The following is a 19279-nucleotide window of genomic DNA, read 5'->3' on the forward strand; positions in this document are numbered from 1 at the left end:
ATATATTTTAGATAGCTTATCACTAAAAAAAAAAAAAAAAAAGGAAGGGGACCTTCAAAGCAAGAATATTTGGCAAGACATAGTAACTATTTTAATGCATTTCTTTGATGACGTAGTCTGCCTATTTGGTTGAGGCACAATTTTCATAAACACTTTATTTAACTATTTCTAGAAGCTCTTAGGGGAAATAGTGCAAATCATTATAGTTTGTTAAAAAGAAAGCCATGAGCCCCAAAGGGCATCACGTAGGCCAAGTCACCAAACAGGGCTTAATATCTAATCTAACTGGAGTTTCAACCTCCCTAGAAATATAAATCGTAGTCAGTCAGAAATTTTCTAATCAGGGCCAATAAAGTAATCTGTTACATGGGCCGTCTCTATCCCCAAAGGAAGATGAGATCATCTTCATGATAAGAAACTTTGTTCTTCTCCTTAAGGGAAAGTGATCTTGCCAGGACCAATCCTTCTCTTTTGCTAATAACTTTCTTGACCCACCATCTTTCCTATAGAAACCTTCCATCTTGTACAACTCCCTGAACTTCCCTGTTTGCTAGATGGGATACAGACTGATTCATGAATCACTAAAGAAAGCCAATTAGATCTTCAGATTTACTTGGTTGAATTTCACTTTTTTTTTTTTTTTTAACAAGTTGGAACATTGGTTTGATGTGCTAGCAGTACAGTAACTGCATACATCAAGTGTGAGTAGAGGGGCGCCTGGGTGGCTCAGTCAGTTGAGTGCCTGGCTCTTGATTTCAGCTCAGGTCACGATCGCAGGGTCATGAGATCATACCACGTGTCGGACTCCATGCTCAGTGTGGAGTCTGCTTGGGATTCTCTCTCTCCATCTGTCCCTTCCCATGCTCATGCATTCTCTCTCTCTCTCAAATAAATAAGTAAATCTTAAAAAAGAAAAGAAAAAGACAAAGAAAGCATGTGTGAAGTAAGAATAGGTTTCCCTAACTAAAGATGGAGGCATCCTGGGGGCACCTGGCTGGCTCTGTCAGTGGAGCATGGGACTCTTGATCTTAGGGTGGTGTGTTCAAGCCTGACGTTTGGTGTAGAGATTACTTAAGAATAAAATCTTATAAAGTCTTAGAAAGAAAAAAAAAGATGAGGCCATCATGGAAGGCTTCTTACAGGAGTGGTTTCTGGAGCATGAGCCAAGTTTAAAACTGTAAGTCTTTCTAAAGAGAGGTCAATTGTCAAGGAATTATTAGATGGAATATACTACATTGGGGAGGAAAAAGAAAATCACCGGACTTTCAGTTGGAAAACAAGATAATAGAATGAACTCTGAGGTTATATTGTCTTCAGAAGAGAAAAGTCATCAGTCAAGACCAAGGACCCTGTGGCCTCTGGATATATGCATGAAAATGTGGGTTTAGTGGTGGCTCTGCCATTGACCTATGGTGCAACTCCAGGCAAGTCACTGAGCAGTTTCAAACTTGTTATTAATAAATATCCTTTGAAATCCATTTGAAATCCCTCCCAAAACAGACACTAAGTTTCTCTAGTCTGCTGTTTATAGGATGACCTTAAACTACCCCCAGTGTTTAGAACACTTCCCAGTCTCCAAATTAACATGCCAACAAAGGAACACTAAATTTCAAATTTCAGCAAAGTGAAAGTTTAGGTTTCTATTTTTTCTATTCATAAATTAATTGGCTAATATTTATAGAGTATTAGGCATAAAATAGGCATAATGAACTCTATCAGTTATTAATATTTATGCAATATAAAATTAAAAAAAAAAAAACAGCTTCCTCTGGGGGCACCTGGCTGGCTTGGTCAGAAGAGCATGCGACACTTGAGCTCAGGATTTGTGAGTTCAAGCCCCACAATGGGTGTAGAGGTCACTAAAAAAAAATAAATAAATAAACTTAAAAAAAAAAAACAGGTCCCCCTCCAACTTGAATCTTTGGCATAAGACATGAAATGACTTTGGGATAGACAGGAGGAGAAAGGACACCCTTGTGGAGTCCCACAGTCAGGGAGGTGTGTGAGGGAGTGACATTGTCACCAGTTAGACCCCAAGACCTGGCCGTTACTGCCTGCCTTCCTGCTTGTACACTTTGTCTTATATTTTTCCCTAAGCTCTTCTTTCCAGCTTTCCCCTTAACTCAGAGAAGTGAAACCCCAAAACCACTCCTCCAGGGGATGGCTTCTGCCTTCACAAGACCTGCTGCTGGTCCAGACCACCCAGACCATTTGAGCTAAACCTGGCATGAGTCTGTGCAGGTAGACCACAGAGTGGCCTCTGGAATGATCTACAGTTACCTTTACTTCATCATAATATGAAGATCTCTGCCCAAGGGGGAGCCTCAGCCTCATTAACATAGCACACAAGATCCATAGAGGATGTGACCTCTTGCCTGCCTCTACTGAGGACAACACAGTTCCCTAGCTAAATATTCATCCTAAGCCTAAACAAGAGGAACCCATTCACCCTCTCTGTAGGAGTCCTGGCTTTGGAAACCATCCCCACTCCACCCCACCCCTGTGATCTTCTTATTTGCTGCAGATGAAAGTTTTCTTTGTGGGACAACTGAACCTGGTGCCTGACTCACCAAGGCATGGCGGACTCATGTTGGTTCGGTTACAACATCCACTCCCTTTACAATGGGGATGGACTGGGGCAAGGTTTTAAGGGCTGAAAGAAGAGAGTCAATCAGACTCTCCAGTCTGGGGAAGATCCCTTCCCCAGAAGGGAAGGAAAGGGCCTGATAGGGCCAAGAGGAGACGGGTAGGCTTACAGTGGAGGCTTCCTGTTAAAGAAAAGGAGAACAAGCCCCAGAGAGCCTCTGTGTTACCTTGGTACGAACGCACTTGACACATAGCAGACGTTGGCGACATATTTGCTGAGCGACAGACAGAGGCCCTGAGTGATAGCATACAGACTGAAACTATCCTGAAAACAAACTTGAGGTCAGTGGAAGACTTCTGAGAAGGTGACGCCAAGAGCGAAGCTCCAGTTGTGGGAGAATCCATCTGGTGGCAATACTAGCAGGCGTCTCACCAACAATATTCGCACAAAGAAAGGCAAAAACACTTTATGGCTCACAATTCTCACAGTAGGAAAAGAACAGCTTACAACTGCCAAGGAGATCTGGAGTTAACTTTTCAAGTCAGATTTCCCACATAATTCTATTCCCATTTTTAACTTTCTGAATTTCCCTTTTAAAAGGGCAACAGGCCACAATTCTGGGCCCTGTCATCCTGTTACTTGAGGCACCACCTATGCCAAGAGAGCTGAAGTTTGGGTTTCCTAACACTGACCAGGGTCAGAGGGTTCTGGGTTTCCCCCAGGTCTATATAAAGCGAGGTGTTTTTCTTTCTTTCTTCCTTTTTTTTTTTTTTTTTTAATATTTATTTATTTGACAGATCACAAGTAGGCAGAGAGGCAGGCAGAGAGAGAGAGAGAGAGAGAGAGAGAGAGAGAGAGGAGGAGGCAGGCTCCCTGCCGAGCAGAGAGCCCGATGCGGGGCTCGATCCCAGGACCCTGCGATCATGACCTGAGCCGAAGGCAGCGGCTTTAACCCACTGAGCCACCCAGGCGCCCCCTTTTTTTTTTTTTTAAGATTTTATTTATTTATTTGACACAGAGAGAAATCACAACTAGGCAGAGAGGCAGGCAGAGAGAGAGGGGAAGCAGGCTCCCTGCTGAGCAGGGAGCCCAATGCGGGGCTTGATCCCAGGACCCTGAGATCATGACCTGAGCCAAAGGCAGAGGCTTAACCCACTAAGCCACCCAGGAGCCCCGCAAAGTGTTTTCCAATAGTACTAGTTCACCGTGTAAAACTGATACAGGCTCAGTTGAAACGGATACTGCATGTATGGGGTTACCTCCAGGATGAGACATGAAATACATTTTCTCTTTCTCTAACTAGGGATTCACAGTGCAATCTTAATGGCTTTTCTTCAACGATGATGCATTCTGCACAGAAACACCACGAAACAGCATTATTTAGCATCCATAAAATGTATAGTTCATTTGGAACAGATTCTAGAAAACAAGAGCTTCAGAGTGATGGGACAGGAATGCAGACTCTTGACAAGTTAGTTATGTCCTTTAGTATTCATGGTTTTCTCTAATCTTCCTTGTTTTCTTCCAGAACACAGAACTTTGTTTATTCACAGTACTAAACAAAAAGTAAACTTCTCAACGACTAATTGCGTTGGTAAACTCGAGCATTCTAAAGGAAAAGATAAATTAAGAAAAATATGCTGCAGTTAAGCATTATTTAAAACATTGGGTTTTTTTTGTTTTTGTTATTTAAAGATTTTATTTATTTATTTGACAGACAGAGATCACAAGTAGGCAGAGAGACAGGCGGGGGGCCTGGGGGGGGGAAGCAGGCTCCCCGCCGAGCAGAGAGCCCGATGTGGGGCTCGATGTGGGGCTCGATCCCAGGACCCTGGGATCATGACCTGAGCCGAAGGTAGAGGCTTTAACCCCCTAAGCCACCCAGGCACCCCAAAACATTGTTTTTTGGAAGGCAAATCTTTCGTTTGAAAGGCATCTTGGCAGAACAGAAGCCAAAAAGTCCACCTGAAAAGTTCAGAGATTAGTTTACTTGAAGACACTGATTGCTTAATAATCATTTAATGTTCAAAGTTCCTTTCGGGCTTTGTTTTGAGAGAGCAGAACTATCTAGGTGGTGCTAACCACTGGGGAATTCAACTGCAGAAATCACTCCATATGCAAATAGTTCTCTGAAGGGGTTTTTTTAGAATAAGGCAACACACCCTTGTTTGGAATCTGTATTTGCATAAAACCTCACGCCAAAACCCCTAGTAAGTTAAGACTGCACAGTTTGTTTTGAAATAACATGATGGGAAAAGGAAAAGATGCCTCTGTTCTTTCTTTCTACAAAGCACAAAACACAGGCCTTCTATTTATTCATTCATTCATTTATTTATGATTTTATTTATTTGAGAGAGAGAGAGTGTCAAGCAGGGGGAGGAGCATGGGGAGAGGGAAAACAGACACCCCACCGAGCAGAGAGCCTGGCGCAGTGCTCAAGGCAGAGCTCAGTCCTCGGACGCCGGGATCATGACCTGAGCAGACGCTTAAGCCACTGAGCCACCCAGGCGCCCCAAGGCCTTCTTCTTTAAAACAACACACAACTGAAGATATTTTTAATTGCAAAAGAAGTCAAACAAAAGTCAAATGTGTAAGTTGGCTCAACTCCTCTTATCAGACTACTGCAATAACACCCACCAGCTAATAAATTTTATGAGAAGTAATTCTGAGCCATACTTAAGCTTATGTTTACTTTTTACCCATACTTGAGCAGGACTCATTTTCCATGGCAGGGCTGTGCGTGATTTCTCAGGTATCCTTCCATGTGCCCTGCTCCCTCAAGCCCAAATTCAGGTATGCACGTAACATTAACTACCTCTGGGAAACAATTTAAGAACAGTTCACCCTCAACACTAGCATTTCAGGCTAAAGCTCAGAAGCTGTGTGATTCCATACCTGGGTAATGATCGGTACTGTTTCCCCTCACTTTCTTCCTTTGTTCAACTTCTTTATAGAATCTGTATAGACCTACTGCCTATACACATTGGCAAAATCAAATTGGAAAATCTCGACAAGCAGGGACCACAACTTGTACCTAGTACAGTGCTTTAATACTCTTCCCCATGAGCTTTGGATGTTTGGATTTCATCATTCATTCAATCACATATATTTACGGAATGCCTACTCTGTGCTAGGTACAATTTTAGATGCTAGAGGAGTAAGCAGGAAACAAGGCAAACAAAATATCTCTTGCCCCCATGAAGCGTGTATCTAGATGGGCAAAAAACAAACGAAGAGAGATAAAGTGTTTGAGTGACAATAAGTGATGTGAAGGCAAACGAAGCAGGGAAGGAGCATAAGGACCACGGGGGGTGTCAATTTTTATAAAGTGGTCAGGGTAGATAATAGTTAAAAATACAAAGGAAGTGAAGAAATACGTCTCAGGGTTACCTGCAGGGAAAATGTTCCTGGCGTGTGCCAGGAGAGGCCAATGCAGCTGGAATAGGGCAAACAAGAAGGAAGGGAGAAAAGCCATGTAGGCTTTACTGTGAGAAGGGAACTACGGAATGGTTCTGAATAAGACAATGACCTTAGCTCACTGGCCGCTGGCTGAAAAGTAACTCCAGGAGGGCAAGGGCAGTAGCATTGAGCCCAGTTAAGAGGCTGCTGAAAGCCGTGCCTGGGTGGCTCATTCAGTCATTAAGCGTCTGCCTTCGGCTCAGGTCATGATCCTGGGATCCTGGGATGGAGCTCTGCATCTGGCTACTTGCTCAGCTGGGAGCCTGCTTCTCCCTCTGCTGTTCTCTCCCTCCTTCCTTCTCTCTCTCTCTCTCTCTCTCTCTCTCTCTCTCTCTCTCTCTCTGTGTCAAATAAATAAATAAATAAATAATCTTTAAAAGAGGCTCCTGACATTAATCAGTGGGACCTGATAGTGGTTTGGACCAGGCTGGTGGTGGCGGCAGTCCTAAGAAACAGTCGGATTATTAGATAGAGAGCCTGAAGGCAGAGTTAACAACATAGACTTAGAGACATGCATGTGGTTTGGCGAGAAAGCAAGAAGTCCAAGAAGACCAGTATTTTCGGCCTGAACAAGTGAAGGATGGGGTTGCCATTAGCCAAGATAGGGAAAAACTTTGGTGGAGGGAAGCCTTTCTGGGCTGTTATGTTGGAGATGTCTGTCAAGTAGGCAAATAGAAGAGATGGTGCTGATGTCAGAGAGGGAGATGCAGGCTAGACACGGGGCAGTTATTAGCATATGGATGGAACCGGCAAGATCGTGGGTAGATACATAGGTCTGTGGACTAATCCCACGGGTGCTAGGGGAGGTCAGAGAGTTAAAGAGGAACCTGCAAGATGAGAAGAAAATAAACAGTATAAGTTCTAGAAGGAAAGAAAGTGCCTCAAGGAGGAAGGAAGTGTATCAAATAAGAGGAAACTGAGAACTGACCATTGGCTTTAGCCACTGTGACTTGGATGAGAGGTTTTTTTTTTTAAGTTTTTTTTTTTTAAAGATTTTATTTATTTATTTGATAGAGAGTGAGAGAGAGAATGACAGGGGAGAAGGTCAGAGGGAGAAGCAGACTCCTCATGGAGCTGGGAGCCCGATGCAGGACCTGATCCCGGGACTCTGGGATCACGACCTGAGCCGAAGGCAGTCCCTCAACCAACTGAGCCACCCAGGCGCCCCAGGATGAGAGGTATTTTAATGGAAGTGTGGGGGTGAAAGCCAGATTGGAGCAGGTTCCAGAGAGAATGGAGGGCCTGGAATATAAGTAGCTTTTTTACAGAATTTCTTTAATTTCTGTAAAATTTCTTTAATTTCTGTAAAATTTCTGTAAAAGTACCTTTTACAGAATTTCATCTTAAAGGGAACAGAGAAATGGGGTGGTAACTTAGACTAAAAATAAGATCTAGAAAGAACACTGTAAGATGGGAGAAATTCCATGGTCGTCAAAAGAACACAGGCTCTACTCCACTTTCAAGGGGGGTGGGGAGGCATCACTCCTTGTTCCTTAAGTGTAGGCTGCACTTAGTGACTTTCTTCCAAAGCGTATGTGAAGAGGGGAAGAGAGAGAGTATCAGCAAAGCAAATCGATGGATATGACCTCAACTCTGGTTAATGTCAACAGGGGTAAGTCATGGAAATAGTGGGTATCCCTGATATGATGTCCTGAAAATGGCACTTTACCTCTGCAGTCTGCTGCTCAAAAATCTGTTTTTTAAATTTTTTTAAAAGATTCCACTCATACATTTGTCTCAGAAAGAGAGAGCGAGCGCGTGACCACAGAAGCAGAGGGGAGTGGCAGGCAGTGAAACAGGCTCCCCACTGAGCAGGGAGCCTGATTCAGGACTCTATCACAGGACCTTGGGAATCATGAACTGAACCAATGGCAGACGCTTAGCTAACTGAGCCACCCACGCGCCCCTGCCTTTCAGAAATCAGTAACCTCAGTCTAATCATGAGTAAAACATCAGTAAAATCTTGGTCAAAAGACATTCTACAAAATGGTAGGCCAGTCCTGACCAGTACTCCTCAGAACCATCAAGGTCATCAAAAACTAGAAAAGTCTGAGACACGATCACAGTGAAGAGGGGCCTGAGGATACATGATAACTAAATGTAATCTTGGATGGGATCCTGGGAGAGAGAAGGGGGATTAGGAATAAAATGAAGGAAATCTGAATAAAATATTGACTTTGATAATAATAATATACTGATATTGTAACAATTGTGCCACACTAATGTAAGATGTTAATAACAGGGTAACTGGATGCAGAGTATATGCGGAAGATATAAAAGAGCAGAATTTTTTGTACAATCTCCTAATTTTTTCTGTAAATTTAAAACTGTTCTAAATAATAAAATCTATCTAAACTTTTTTTTTTTTTTTTTTAAGAACATAGGCTCTGGAGTCTGACCATCTGATTAGAATCCTAGTCTGCACTTTACTAGACAGTGACTTAAGTTACTTAAATTCTTTGAGAGTCAGTTTCCTTACCTATGAAGTGGAAATAGGAAAAATACCTACCTCACAGAATTTTCGTGACAAATGACATAATCCACATGAAGTGCTTAGCAGAGATTGTCTGGCAAAGAGCAAGCCCTGGATAGATGGCAGCTTTTATTATTATTATGACTATTATTTTGATTCTTTATTGAATATTCAAAGACACATTTAATGTGATTTTATACTTAGTTTGCTGTAAAGTGATTAATAATAATTTCTATGATAATTTCATTTTTTTTTTTCAGAGGGAAAAAAACTGAATACAACCCATTCCAGACAACCTGTAAAAGGGTTTCTTTCCCAGGGTATCACAAGTGTTGAAATGGGTCATGGTGTGCACTTCTCCAAACAATTTAATTCAAGTACTACCCTATGATAATGTAATGAAATGACTTGTCACCAGAGGCTCTATTACCACGTCTGGAAGGGAGTATAAAATCAGTAACATTTTCAGCTTGGGCTCCTCCTTTCATTACAAAGCCATAAAATCATCATCAACCAGAGAATGTATTACCTTGTGATTTCCTCTTCTTAATAACCATATGTGACAAAAGGGACTTGAGGAGTAATATGAAGAATATGTTTAAGGAAAAAAACAATTAAGTGGAGAAGTGAAAGAGTGTGGTAAAATAACTGGTATATTAAGATGCTACTAGAGTAGAGAATTTGGCCAGAGCAATGGCTCCCAAGCCAGGCTGTGCATCAGACTCACCTCTGCAAAAAACAGAAAGGTGCTGGATCCTTAAAGCAAAGGTTGAATCAACAGCTCTGGGGGTGGGGCCTAGGCATTTCTATCTTATTTATTTATTTATTTGAGAGAGAGAGATAGAGAGGGAGCAAGAGAGCGCGCACGATCTGGAGTGGTGGGTGGTGGGAATGAGAAGCAGAGGGAGTGGGAGAGGCAGGCTCCATGCTGAGCAGAGAGCCCGACACAGGGCTCGATCCCAGGACTCTGAGATCATGACCTGAGCTGCAGGCAGATGCTTACCCCACTGAGCCACCCAGGCACTCTGGTATTTGTATCTTTAAAAGATTGCACAGATGATTCCGGTTTGTGAACAATTAGGCTGCCATATGATCTATGGCAGAGCTGCCTTTGTAAATGTCATATACCTTTGTCATATATCTTTGTCAGAGCTGCCTTTGTAAATGTCATCTGATATTTACCATCATCAAGCATCATGATCAGATCAGTCTGAGACAGTCTTAACTATTACATTGCATTATTTTCTACATGGAATTTTGGATACTCTGTATCTTCAGGCTCTCTGCTGTCCTGAGCATAAAAGGGACTGTGTCCCTGATTCAGTCCTCCAGCACCCTCACCCTCACCCTCTAAGGTCAAGTTTTCCCTCCCTCTACCTCTTCCCGTCTTTCTCCTTTCCCCATGCCAATAGGGAAACTCAGCATCTATTTAACATGGGCAGTGCCCTCAACCACCCTGAGCTGAGTCAGGCTTCCCTTCTGGCTGAGCCAATAATTCATGAAGCAGCTGCTCTATACTAGGTCTCCTTTCAGAGCTACATAGTCTAGCTATGTGCACAGTATATTATAGCTAGAGAATCAAGGAATAGGCATTTTAGATTCTTCCCCTATGAAAGAATATACAAAGGAACAATGGCCAGACTCTATACAAAAATAGAATGGTGACTCACAACATGCGTTAACCAGTCCAGAATGCCAATCTACTATACACAGTAACTAGTCTGAGAAGTCATGTTAGCATCTGTAGCAGCTAGTCCAAGAAGCCAAACGATAATCTCTGTAGCAATCAGTCCCAAATAGTTACGACTCAATTAACAACTGTCAGCTTCCCTGATTTTCGCCCCTGCTTCCAATTCAGGACCATCTTGAAAGAGCCAAATATACACCCTAAACAATTCTGCTAGTTAACCTGTCCATAGCTTCTCCATGCCAACTCCTCCAATAGTGGAAGACCTGAACCCTTCTCTTTTTTCTACCATAAAGCTTTTCCACTCCTTGCTTGCCTTTGGGTCTCTGTCAAATGCAAGTTATGGTGGCTAACTCCCTTGTTTTGAATAAATAGCCTTCGCTTGTTCTCATTTGGGTGGTCTTCACTCATTTCCACAACTAGAAAAATGGGGCTGCATGTTTGAAATGGCTCACTGAATTGTTCTTTCACGGCTGAAATGAGTGTACTTTAGAAAGGCTATTTTAGAGAATGTACTTTAGAGCGGAAAGAGCAGAGCAGTCAGTACTTGTGAACTTGAGGAAGTCATGGTCTGGAAGAGTAGTGTGGCTGTGGGTAAGGGCACAGGCAGTGGATCCAAACTGCCATGGTTCAAATCCTGGCTCTGCTACTCCTTAGCTGTGTCAGTTTGGGCAAGTGTCATTTAATGAATGTGTACCACGGTTTCCTCATCTGTTAACACACTGGTGATGATAATAGCACCTGCCTCAAAGGGCGACTGTTAAGCGCTTTATGAGGCAACTCATGTAAAATGTGAATGTCTGGATTTGAATGCAGAGAGAGAGAGAGAGAGAGAGATAGCGTGAATGCAGCAATACTTGGCTGGACTTTCTGAAAAGCATCACTGACGTGGGACTGAGAACTAACCACCCCTCCTAGATGGGACATACACTCTTCCATGTTCAGTCTTCATCCTGCTTTACTCATTTATGATAGCTACCTGGCCCCACTGACTACCTGTGGACTGCAACAAAAACATTCTTCTCTCATGAATGTAGTCATTCTAGGAAACCAGTGGGTCCTAAAACTGTCCATGTCATCCATTTCCAAAAGATCTGGTGTGGGAAGGATCTTATCCCCCAAATGCATACTCTACGTTTTCCAGAAGTCAAAGAGTCAAGTATTATCTTTTCTGATATTTTTACATAAGGGTCATACTTTAAAATTACAGAGCTTATAATATACAAATGGTTTTAGTTTTTTTTTCACTTTTTAATTTAAATTCAATTAATTAAGATAGAATGTATTGTTGGCATCTGAGGTAGAGGTCAGTGATTCATCAGTTTTATATAATACCCAGTGCTCATCACATCACGTTCCCTCCTTAATGTGTTATCACCCAGTTGCCCCATCCCCCCACCTCCCTCATCCCCACAGCAACCCCGTTTATTTCCTATGATTAAGAGCCTCTTATGGTTTGTCTCCCTCCCTGATTCCGTCTTATTTTTTTTCCTTTCCCTATGATCCTGTTTTGCTTCTTAAATATACCTAGAAGCCCACAGCCACATTCCATAAAGTGTGACCATATTGTTCATAAACAACAAAACTTTTTTTCTCATAGGTCTTTTGCTAGTCTTGCTTTTTTTAAAAAAAGAAGGTGTTTCAGAGAATAAAGGCTAAGTTGTTTTGACATGATTGTGCTTATTTTCAACTAACATTAAATGTGTCACCATGGAAGATCAAATCTAACAAAAGTGCCTGTACTTAACAAAACAAAGATTATTTTTTCCTGAATTATTACCAGTGATCACACTCAAGACTTCCCAAAGGCAGTTGCTCAACTTCCCAATGATTGCATAGAATGGTTTTAAAGCCAACTTTCCAGATGGATATAAAAAGACATCGTCTAGCATAAACCTTCATGCCACAGACTAGATAAATAAGCAAGAAATATTAAAAAAACTGGGAGCCACATTGATGACAAATAGTATTTTACGTTACCGTTTCACCTGGAATTTAATTAAGATGGGCACTTGCAAGTGCCCTGAAAACACCAAAGAATAAATTTAAAGGGATAAATATGTTTTAGTATGAAAATTATATTCTAGGGTAATTTTGCCATAAGAAGACATCCCATGGGCGATTTAACTTAAAATATTCTGAACCAAGCAAGGCGGGAACAGTTGATAAACATTGGATGGTTTCAGGAGGGTAGCTGCCGCTTAATCCCGCCAAGGGACCCAAAGCGTCTTTGAAAGAGAAGGGGAAGCTCGTCTTCGGGTCTCAGGGAGTATTGTGTAGTTCCCTGGGCGAGGAACGCGCACTTTGCCCGTGGGAAGCCCTCGCAGACCCGCGGTCTACGCGGTGCGGGACCGGCGGGGTTGGCCGGCCGCAAGCGCGGCAGGTCGGACTGAGCATGCGCGCCGCGACCCAGCGCACCGCCCCCCCCACCCGCCCCCGCCTGCCTTCAGCCGCTGCCTCCGAGGGCCGCCCTCACCGAGGCCGCGCCAGCCAAGCGCGCCGTCGCAGCTGTCCAGCACCGCGCAGAGCTCGCCCAGCAGCGTTGGCGGCAGGTCGAACAGGAGCGTGTGCGCCGTGAGCGCGCCGCGAGCCCCGCAGCTCCTCGCCGCCGCCGCCGCCCTCCAGGCCATGGCTCGGCCGCCGGACACCAGGGGCCGGTCGGAGGACGGATGCGGAGCCCAGGCCTCTCCGCGCCGGGGAGGTGCGATTACACAACCGCGGAAATCCTGCTTCCACGGAGGCGGCCAAGGCGGCAGAACTTGCCGAGCCCCGCAAGGGGCGGGCCCCACATGACGCACAGCGCTGCCCGGCAGCGATGCCCCGAGGGCGGCCGCGGGGTCTCCCTGTCTCGGCGTGGCCCTTGTCACAGGCTGTAAGTTTTGGCCAGCCCTTTCGTTGCTCTGGGTTTGGGGCGCGACGGGAGAGAGAGAGCCGAGAGCGAGAGCTGGGGAAAGATCCGGAGGGCAGAACTCCCGGGGGGGGGGGGGGGCGTCTATTACCCCCTCTGCCGGCCCTGGCATGGGCCGGCTCCTGGCGGGATGGACAGAGACCTGACACGACTTCTTTGAAAAATGCATTTTGATTTACCCTGCCAGGAAGCAACACATGTTTATTGAGGAACAGTTGGAAAACCCAGAAAAACTGAAAGAAGAAAACACTTAGCTGAAGACAACCATTCAAAAGGTTTGGCACATTCTTCCTCCCAACTTTTACTGAAGTTGAACAGATAAATGTGCATATATGAAGTGATTGTTGGGAAAGACAAAACAACAACAGGAAAAAAAAGAGAACAAAGCAGAAGAAAATTGTGTTCATTTTCTTCATGAGGCTGCCCATTGCTGCTTGGTTTTACTACATCCTTTTCTCCCTGGCCTTTCTTTCTTTTTTTCCTTTTTAAGATTTTATTTATTTATTTGACAGAGAGAGAGAGAACACAAGCAGGGGGAGTAGGGGAGGGAGAAGCAGGCACCCTGCTGAGTAGGCAGCCCCAGGACCCCTGGGATCATGATCTGAGCTGAAAGCAGAGGGTTAACGACTGAGCCACCCAGGCGCCCCCTCCCTGGCCTTTCTTGATAAAACATTGTTCCACTACTTTTTCCTTCAAAGTGTTTGACCGAGTCGTTTGCTTCCAACATGGAGTTTAAGTAAAATTGACTATTGTTTTTAAAATATTCTATCGTGTGTGCTGTAATAGCCCATCACAGGCATGATACAAATGTTACTGATGAAAAGAGGAGATGCTTTGAAAGTGGTGAGAAAAAAATCCCAACCTTAATGACTGTAGAGTGGACAATTGTTATCAACTGAGAAATAGCAACCCTATTTGAAAGCTTTCAGATTTGTACTTTTTGGCAATGGTGCCCCCTAGAGACCAACGTTGATGCTACTTTATCATTTCGTACCCCTACCCCTCTCTGAATTCCCAGGTCGTTCTCAGCTACAGTATACCACAAAATACACTTGAAAATTGATAAATACGATACTTTTGGGGCAAAATTTCCTATATCCCTTTGTTTAAATAGCTAAACTTTTATTGTCGATCTGAACACGCTTAAGAAGCCCTATACCTCTCGGGCGCCTGGGTAGCTCAGTGGGTTAAGCTGCTGCCTTTGGCTCAGGTCATGATCTCAGGGTTCTGGGATCGAGTCTCGCATCGGGCTCTCTGCTCAGCAGGGAGCCTGCTTCTCTTCCTCTCTCTCTGCTTGCCTCTCTGCCTACGTCCCTCTGTCAAATAAGTAAATAAAATCTTAAAAAAAAAAAAAAAAAGAAGCCCTATACCTCTCAAAGGGACTACCTGAGTAAACTGAGCAAGAGAGGCGGGTCCAAGTATTTGACAGCTCTTGAGTTGGTGAACTGGTAGAACAGGGGACCCAAACTTAACCTCTCCCACGTAGAGGAACCAGGAATCACGGTCGCTGAGTGAAGCAGTCAACATGGCCTGCTTTTCCAGAACTTCTGACTTAAAGAGAAGCAAGAATTTTAAATCATCAGGTTGTATCACTCACAGCTTCGCTGTTGCTGTCATCCACTGCTCTCCTCCACCTTAGTTCTGCCCTCTCCGTTTTAGGCTATATAGCTCCTGCTCCCTGCAGTCCTCTCCAACACTAATCCTATCTTAATCTTTGGTGATTTGAAATATTTGTTGGGCAAATGATGATCTTTCCAGTACCCCGTCCTCCCAGTTCTTTGACTCTCCTCTCCTCCAGTAATCCTATCTTCCACCCTATTTCAGCCAGTCATTCCCATGATAATTCCCTAGATCTTGTCGTTATCAATGACCACCCCTTCTGTAATTTCTATTTCATGAATCCACTCTCTGACCACACCTCCTGTCCTTCTAGTGCATTCGTTCTAGTACTCTGACCCCAACAATCCTTCCCCCTTACCAGGATACCAAATCCAAAATCTTGCTACCTCTTCTCTGGCTCTACCCTCTTGATGCCCTTGCTTTTCTCTTTACCCATAAAGTCCACACTCGATTTTTATAATCCCTCTCTTGCATATGCTTTCCATTCTCTTGCTCCTCTCTGGCTTTGTTGAGCTCTCTTAAATCTACCATCCTGATTAGATACAAGTTTCTAATTTTGGGCTGCACACCTGTGTACCAGAATGTAGCTGGGAGTGGGGTGGGGAATAAAAACCTGCTGATTGGACTTAATTTAAAATCAAAACCATGACTTTCAAATGGGTCCTTTATGTTGCCGGGCTGTCACACTATGTGCCTTTAGTACATTTACTCTGCTGATCCCCTTGACAACTGTTTTATGCCTTCTCTTTTCTCAATGCCCATTACCCTCTCCTCCATCCTTGTGCTCAGCTGATGATCTTGAGAATATTTATTAAGAGTACTGATGTATCAGGGAAAAAAAAAACCTTCCACAGAATCTCAGCATCACATCTCTCTAGCTACCAGTATCTGAACAGACATACATGCCTTCCTCCTTTTCTATAGGTAGATTATGTAGGTTCCTATGTGAATCTAATCCCTTCACCCGTGCACTAGATCTCCTTCCTGCCTCCTCCTCAAAGACATCAAGGGCAGTGTTTTTCAGTTTCAACTACATCATCAATTTCTCACTCTTTACCGTATCAATTCTATTGGCATACAAATACGATGTTATTTTTTCCACCTTAAACCAAAAAACTATTTTATGCCATTTCCCCTACTTCGATGCCATAATTATTACCCCCCCCATTTCTTTGCTCCTTTCCATAGTAAAGGGTTGAATATTCTCACGGTCTCCCAACTTTTCTTCTGTTATCTTCTCTTAAGCCAACTCTAGAGCCACCCCTCCTACTTTATTCCACTGAAACTGCTCTCCGGGTCATCTATGTCCACATCATTGCTGAATATAACAGTTTTTAGGTCTCATCTTATTTGACCTCTCAGTAGTTTTTGACACAGGTGATCACCCCCCTCCTTCTGTGACACTTTGTCTTCCAAATTGTCTTACATTTTAACTTATTTCACTGGTCACCTTCCCTTGCTGTCCTTTCTCTTCTCCCTTAACTTAATGCTGGAGTGCCTCAGGGTTCAGTTGATAGTTCTCTCTATGTACACCCACTCCCTTGATGATCTCAACCAGTTTCAAGGCTTTAAATACCATCCACCTACCGAGGACTGCCAAATGCATATGGTTAGCTCAGACTTCTCCCTTCAACTTCAGACTCATCTCCAAAAGTGAACATTTGATCATGCCTCCTGAACCTGCTCTTCAACATTCTCCCCCATCCAAGTCACTCTTGCTTCCAGTTGCTTGAACCAAAATCTAGAGTCATTCTAGGCTCCTCTGTTTTTTTTCCCAGCCCATGTTCAATCCACCACCAAACCCTGTTGACTCTTCAAAATATATTTAAAATCATACTTTTCTCCATCTCTGCTACTGCCACCTTGGTTTGAGCCATCATCGTATCTTGCCTGCTTTGCTACAGTTATCTTAGAACTAAAGCAGCTTCCACTGTTTCTTCCTATAGACTTTCCTCAACACTGCAGCCAGATTCATCCTTTTAAATCAAATCTGATTATGTCGCTCATCTGTTTAGAAGCCAACAATGGCTTCTAATTTCAGTCAGAATATAAGTCAAACTCTTTATCCGATCTGCATTCACTCTCCCTCTCCCACTCTGCTGTTACCCTCTGATCTTGTTTCCTTGTTCATCCTGCATAACCACACTGCCTCCTTGCTGGTCCTTGAACGCACCAGGCAGAGTCCCACATTAAAGCCTTTGCACTTGCTGTTCCCTTGCCTGGGATGCTCTTCCCATCTTGCTACAGTCTACCCTGACCTCCATATTTAAAACTGCAGTGGTCCATGCACTGAGAGTCAGGCTGGCATGTGACTGAACTGGCAATAATATATGGCTTGGGGGACCAAATATCACTGAGATTTCTCCTTCTCTCTGAATCTGAATAAGAACGTGCAGCAGCTTTGTTCATCTCTGGAACCACTTTGTAACCACATGGATATAAATACTAGAATGAAGTGAGCCCTGGGGATGGTCTCGTGAGAGAGAAAACCAGATCCTTCATAATGGCATTAAGCAGCTCTTTTGTTCTATGCCTAGAGAATGTCCTGCTTCTGGACTTAAAATTGTATCACACAAATTCCTTAGTAAATCGGTTTTTAAACTGGGAATCTTGTAATTCACAGAAAATTCATCCTAATGGATACACCAAACAGATATGTGGTGATAGTTTGTGGTTTGTTGATGGCCTGTAAGAGAATGGGAGGGAAACTAACCTCTGTCCAAAACTGGAGTTCAGATCTATACAGTTCTATCTCTGGAATGTCAGATGGGTATGGAAACTGCATTGTAGAGACAGCTGGGTCCCTTGGAAAAAATCAGTGTTAGTAGGGAATGGTCCTGGCAGCATGGATGGAAGCAGTATGAAGTTCTAGAGGCGCGTGAGACTGCACTGAAAATCCATGCAGAACCAGACCAGCCCTGCACCCCATGCACCCACTTCCAGCATACATGCTTCTGGCAAGGACGTGGCTGTGGTTAGCCCTCAAACACTTTCACTAGGTTTTATACCCTCCTAACCCCGCCCCAAATTTCAGATGGTAGAAAGAGAGTTTCCATCCCAGCTGGAGGCAAGAGAGTAATGAACTGCAAAGAGTCACAAATGGAGATGCTGAGGGAACCCTGAAGGCCAGGGCACAGATGGCATAATGGCACAGATACACAATATTATCAGAGACAAAGTCCCAGCTAAGCACAGGCATTGAAGCCTAAGAAGTAAAAAATCAGGTGAGTCAGGTAACAGCACTTTGTGTATGAGAAAAACTATCAGCTATTTACCCAGCATCCCTAAGGATGGATGCTCAAAGGACAACCAACTGTGGGACATAAATTTTTTTTTTGTTTGGGAAATAATTTCCAAAATAAAGATCACTAGCCTATGCCATCTTTGAGCCTTATCCCATCCCTGGGCTTTAGAAGGTCCTAGGTGCACTGCGATTCAGGGTGAGGTAAAGATCAGTATGGGGTAAGAATGTTTGTGGGGCATATTACTTGGTAATTTTAAGAAATAAGAGTTGCACGGTTTTAGGCTTTCATTAAAATGACCTAATAAGGGGCGCCTGGGTGGCTCAGTTGGTTAAGCAACTGGCTTTGGCTTGGGTCATGATCCCAAGGTCCTGGGATCGAGCCCCACATTGGGCTCCCTGCTCAGTGCAGAGCCTGCTTCTCCTTCTCCCTCTGTTGCTCTGCCTGCTTGTGCTCTCTCACTCTCTGTCAAATAAATAAATTTTTTGAAAAACAACTTTATCTAAAAAATGACCTAATAATACTGTTGGTGGGAATGCAAACTGGTGCAGTCACTCTGGAAAATGGTGTGGAGCTTCCTCAAAAAGTTAAAAATAGAGCTACCCTATGACCCAGCAATTGCACTACTGGGTATTTATCCAAATGATACAAACACAGTGATTCAAAGGGCACATGTACCCCAATGTTTATAACAGGAATGTCTACAATAACTAAAATATGGAAAGAACCCAGATATCCATCTACAGATGAATGGATAAAGAAGATGTGATATATATATATATATATATATATGCTACTCAGCCATCAAAATATATGAAATCTTGCCATTTGCAATGACGTAGATAGAACTAAAGGGTTTTATGCTAAGCAAAATAAGCCAATCAGAGAAAGAGAAAGAGAAATACCATAGGATTCCACTCATATGTGGACTTTAAGAAGCAAAGCAGATGGACGTAAGGGAAGGGAAGAAAAATAAAATAACACAAAAACAGGGAGGCAAACCATAAGAGGCTCTTAACTCTTGGAAACAAACTGAGGGTTGCTGGAAGGGGGGGTGGGTGGGAGGATGGGATAATTGGGTGATGGGCATTAAGGAGTACACTTGAAGTAATGAGCACGGTGTTGTATGCAACTGCTGAATCACTGAATTCTACCCCTGAACTATTAACAAAGTATATGTTAATTAAATTTAATTTAAATAAAAGATTTAAAAAAGAGAAAAATGACCTAATAATAATAACATGCAATAGTTATTCCTCCAGTTTATTGCGTTTGTATTTTTAAAGATTTATTTGAGCGGGGT

The 19279-nt window shown here is 43.4% G+C and overlaps 1 protein-coding gene across 2 annotated transcripts in view; it reads right to left on the reverse strand.

Moving 5' to 3' along the window:
- The window catches only part of LOC111141982 (interleukin 1 receptor associated kinase 3), a 54015-nt gene extending 41173 nt beyond the window's left edge, over positions 1 to 12842 (reverse strand). For both annotated transcript variants that reach the window (XM_022494885.1, XM_022494884.1), the window contains exon 1: positions 12683 to 12842. In XM_022494885.1, coding sequence (XP_022350593.1) covers positions 12683 to 12836 — 154 coding nt within the window. In that variant the 5' untranslated portion in view covers positions 12837 to 12842. The remainder of the gene's footprint in view (positions 1 to 12682) is intronic.
- Between the last annotated feature and the right edge of the window lie 6437 nt (positions 12843 to 19279).

Source organism: Enhydra lutris, unplaced genomic scaffold (assembly GCF_002288905.1).
Source record: "Enhydra lutris kenyoni isolate GAN:26980312 unplaced genomic scaffold, ASM228890v2 scaffoldscaffold7, whole genome shotgun sequence".
Lineage (NCBI taxonomy): Eukaryota > Metazoa > Chordata > Mammalia > Carnivora > Mustelidae > Enhydra > Enhydra lutris.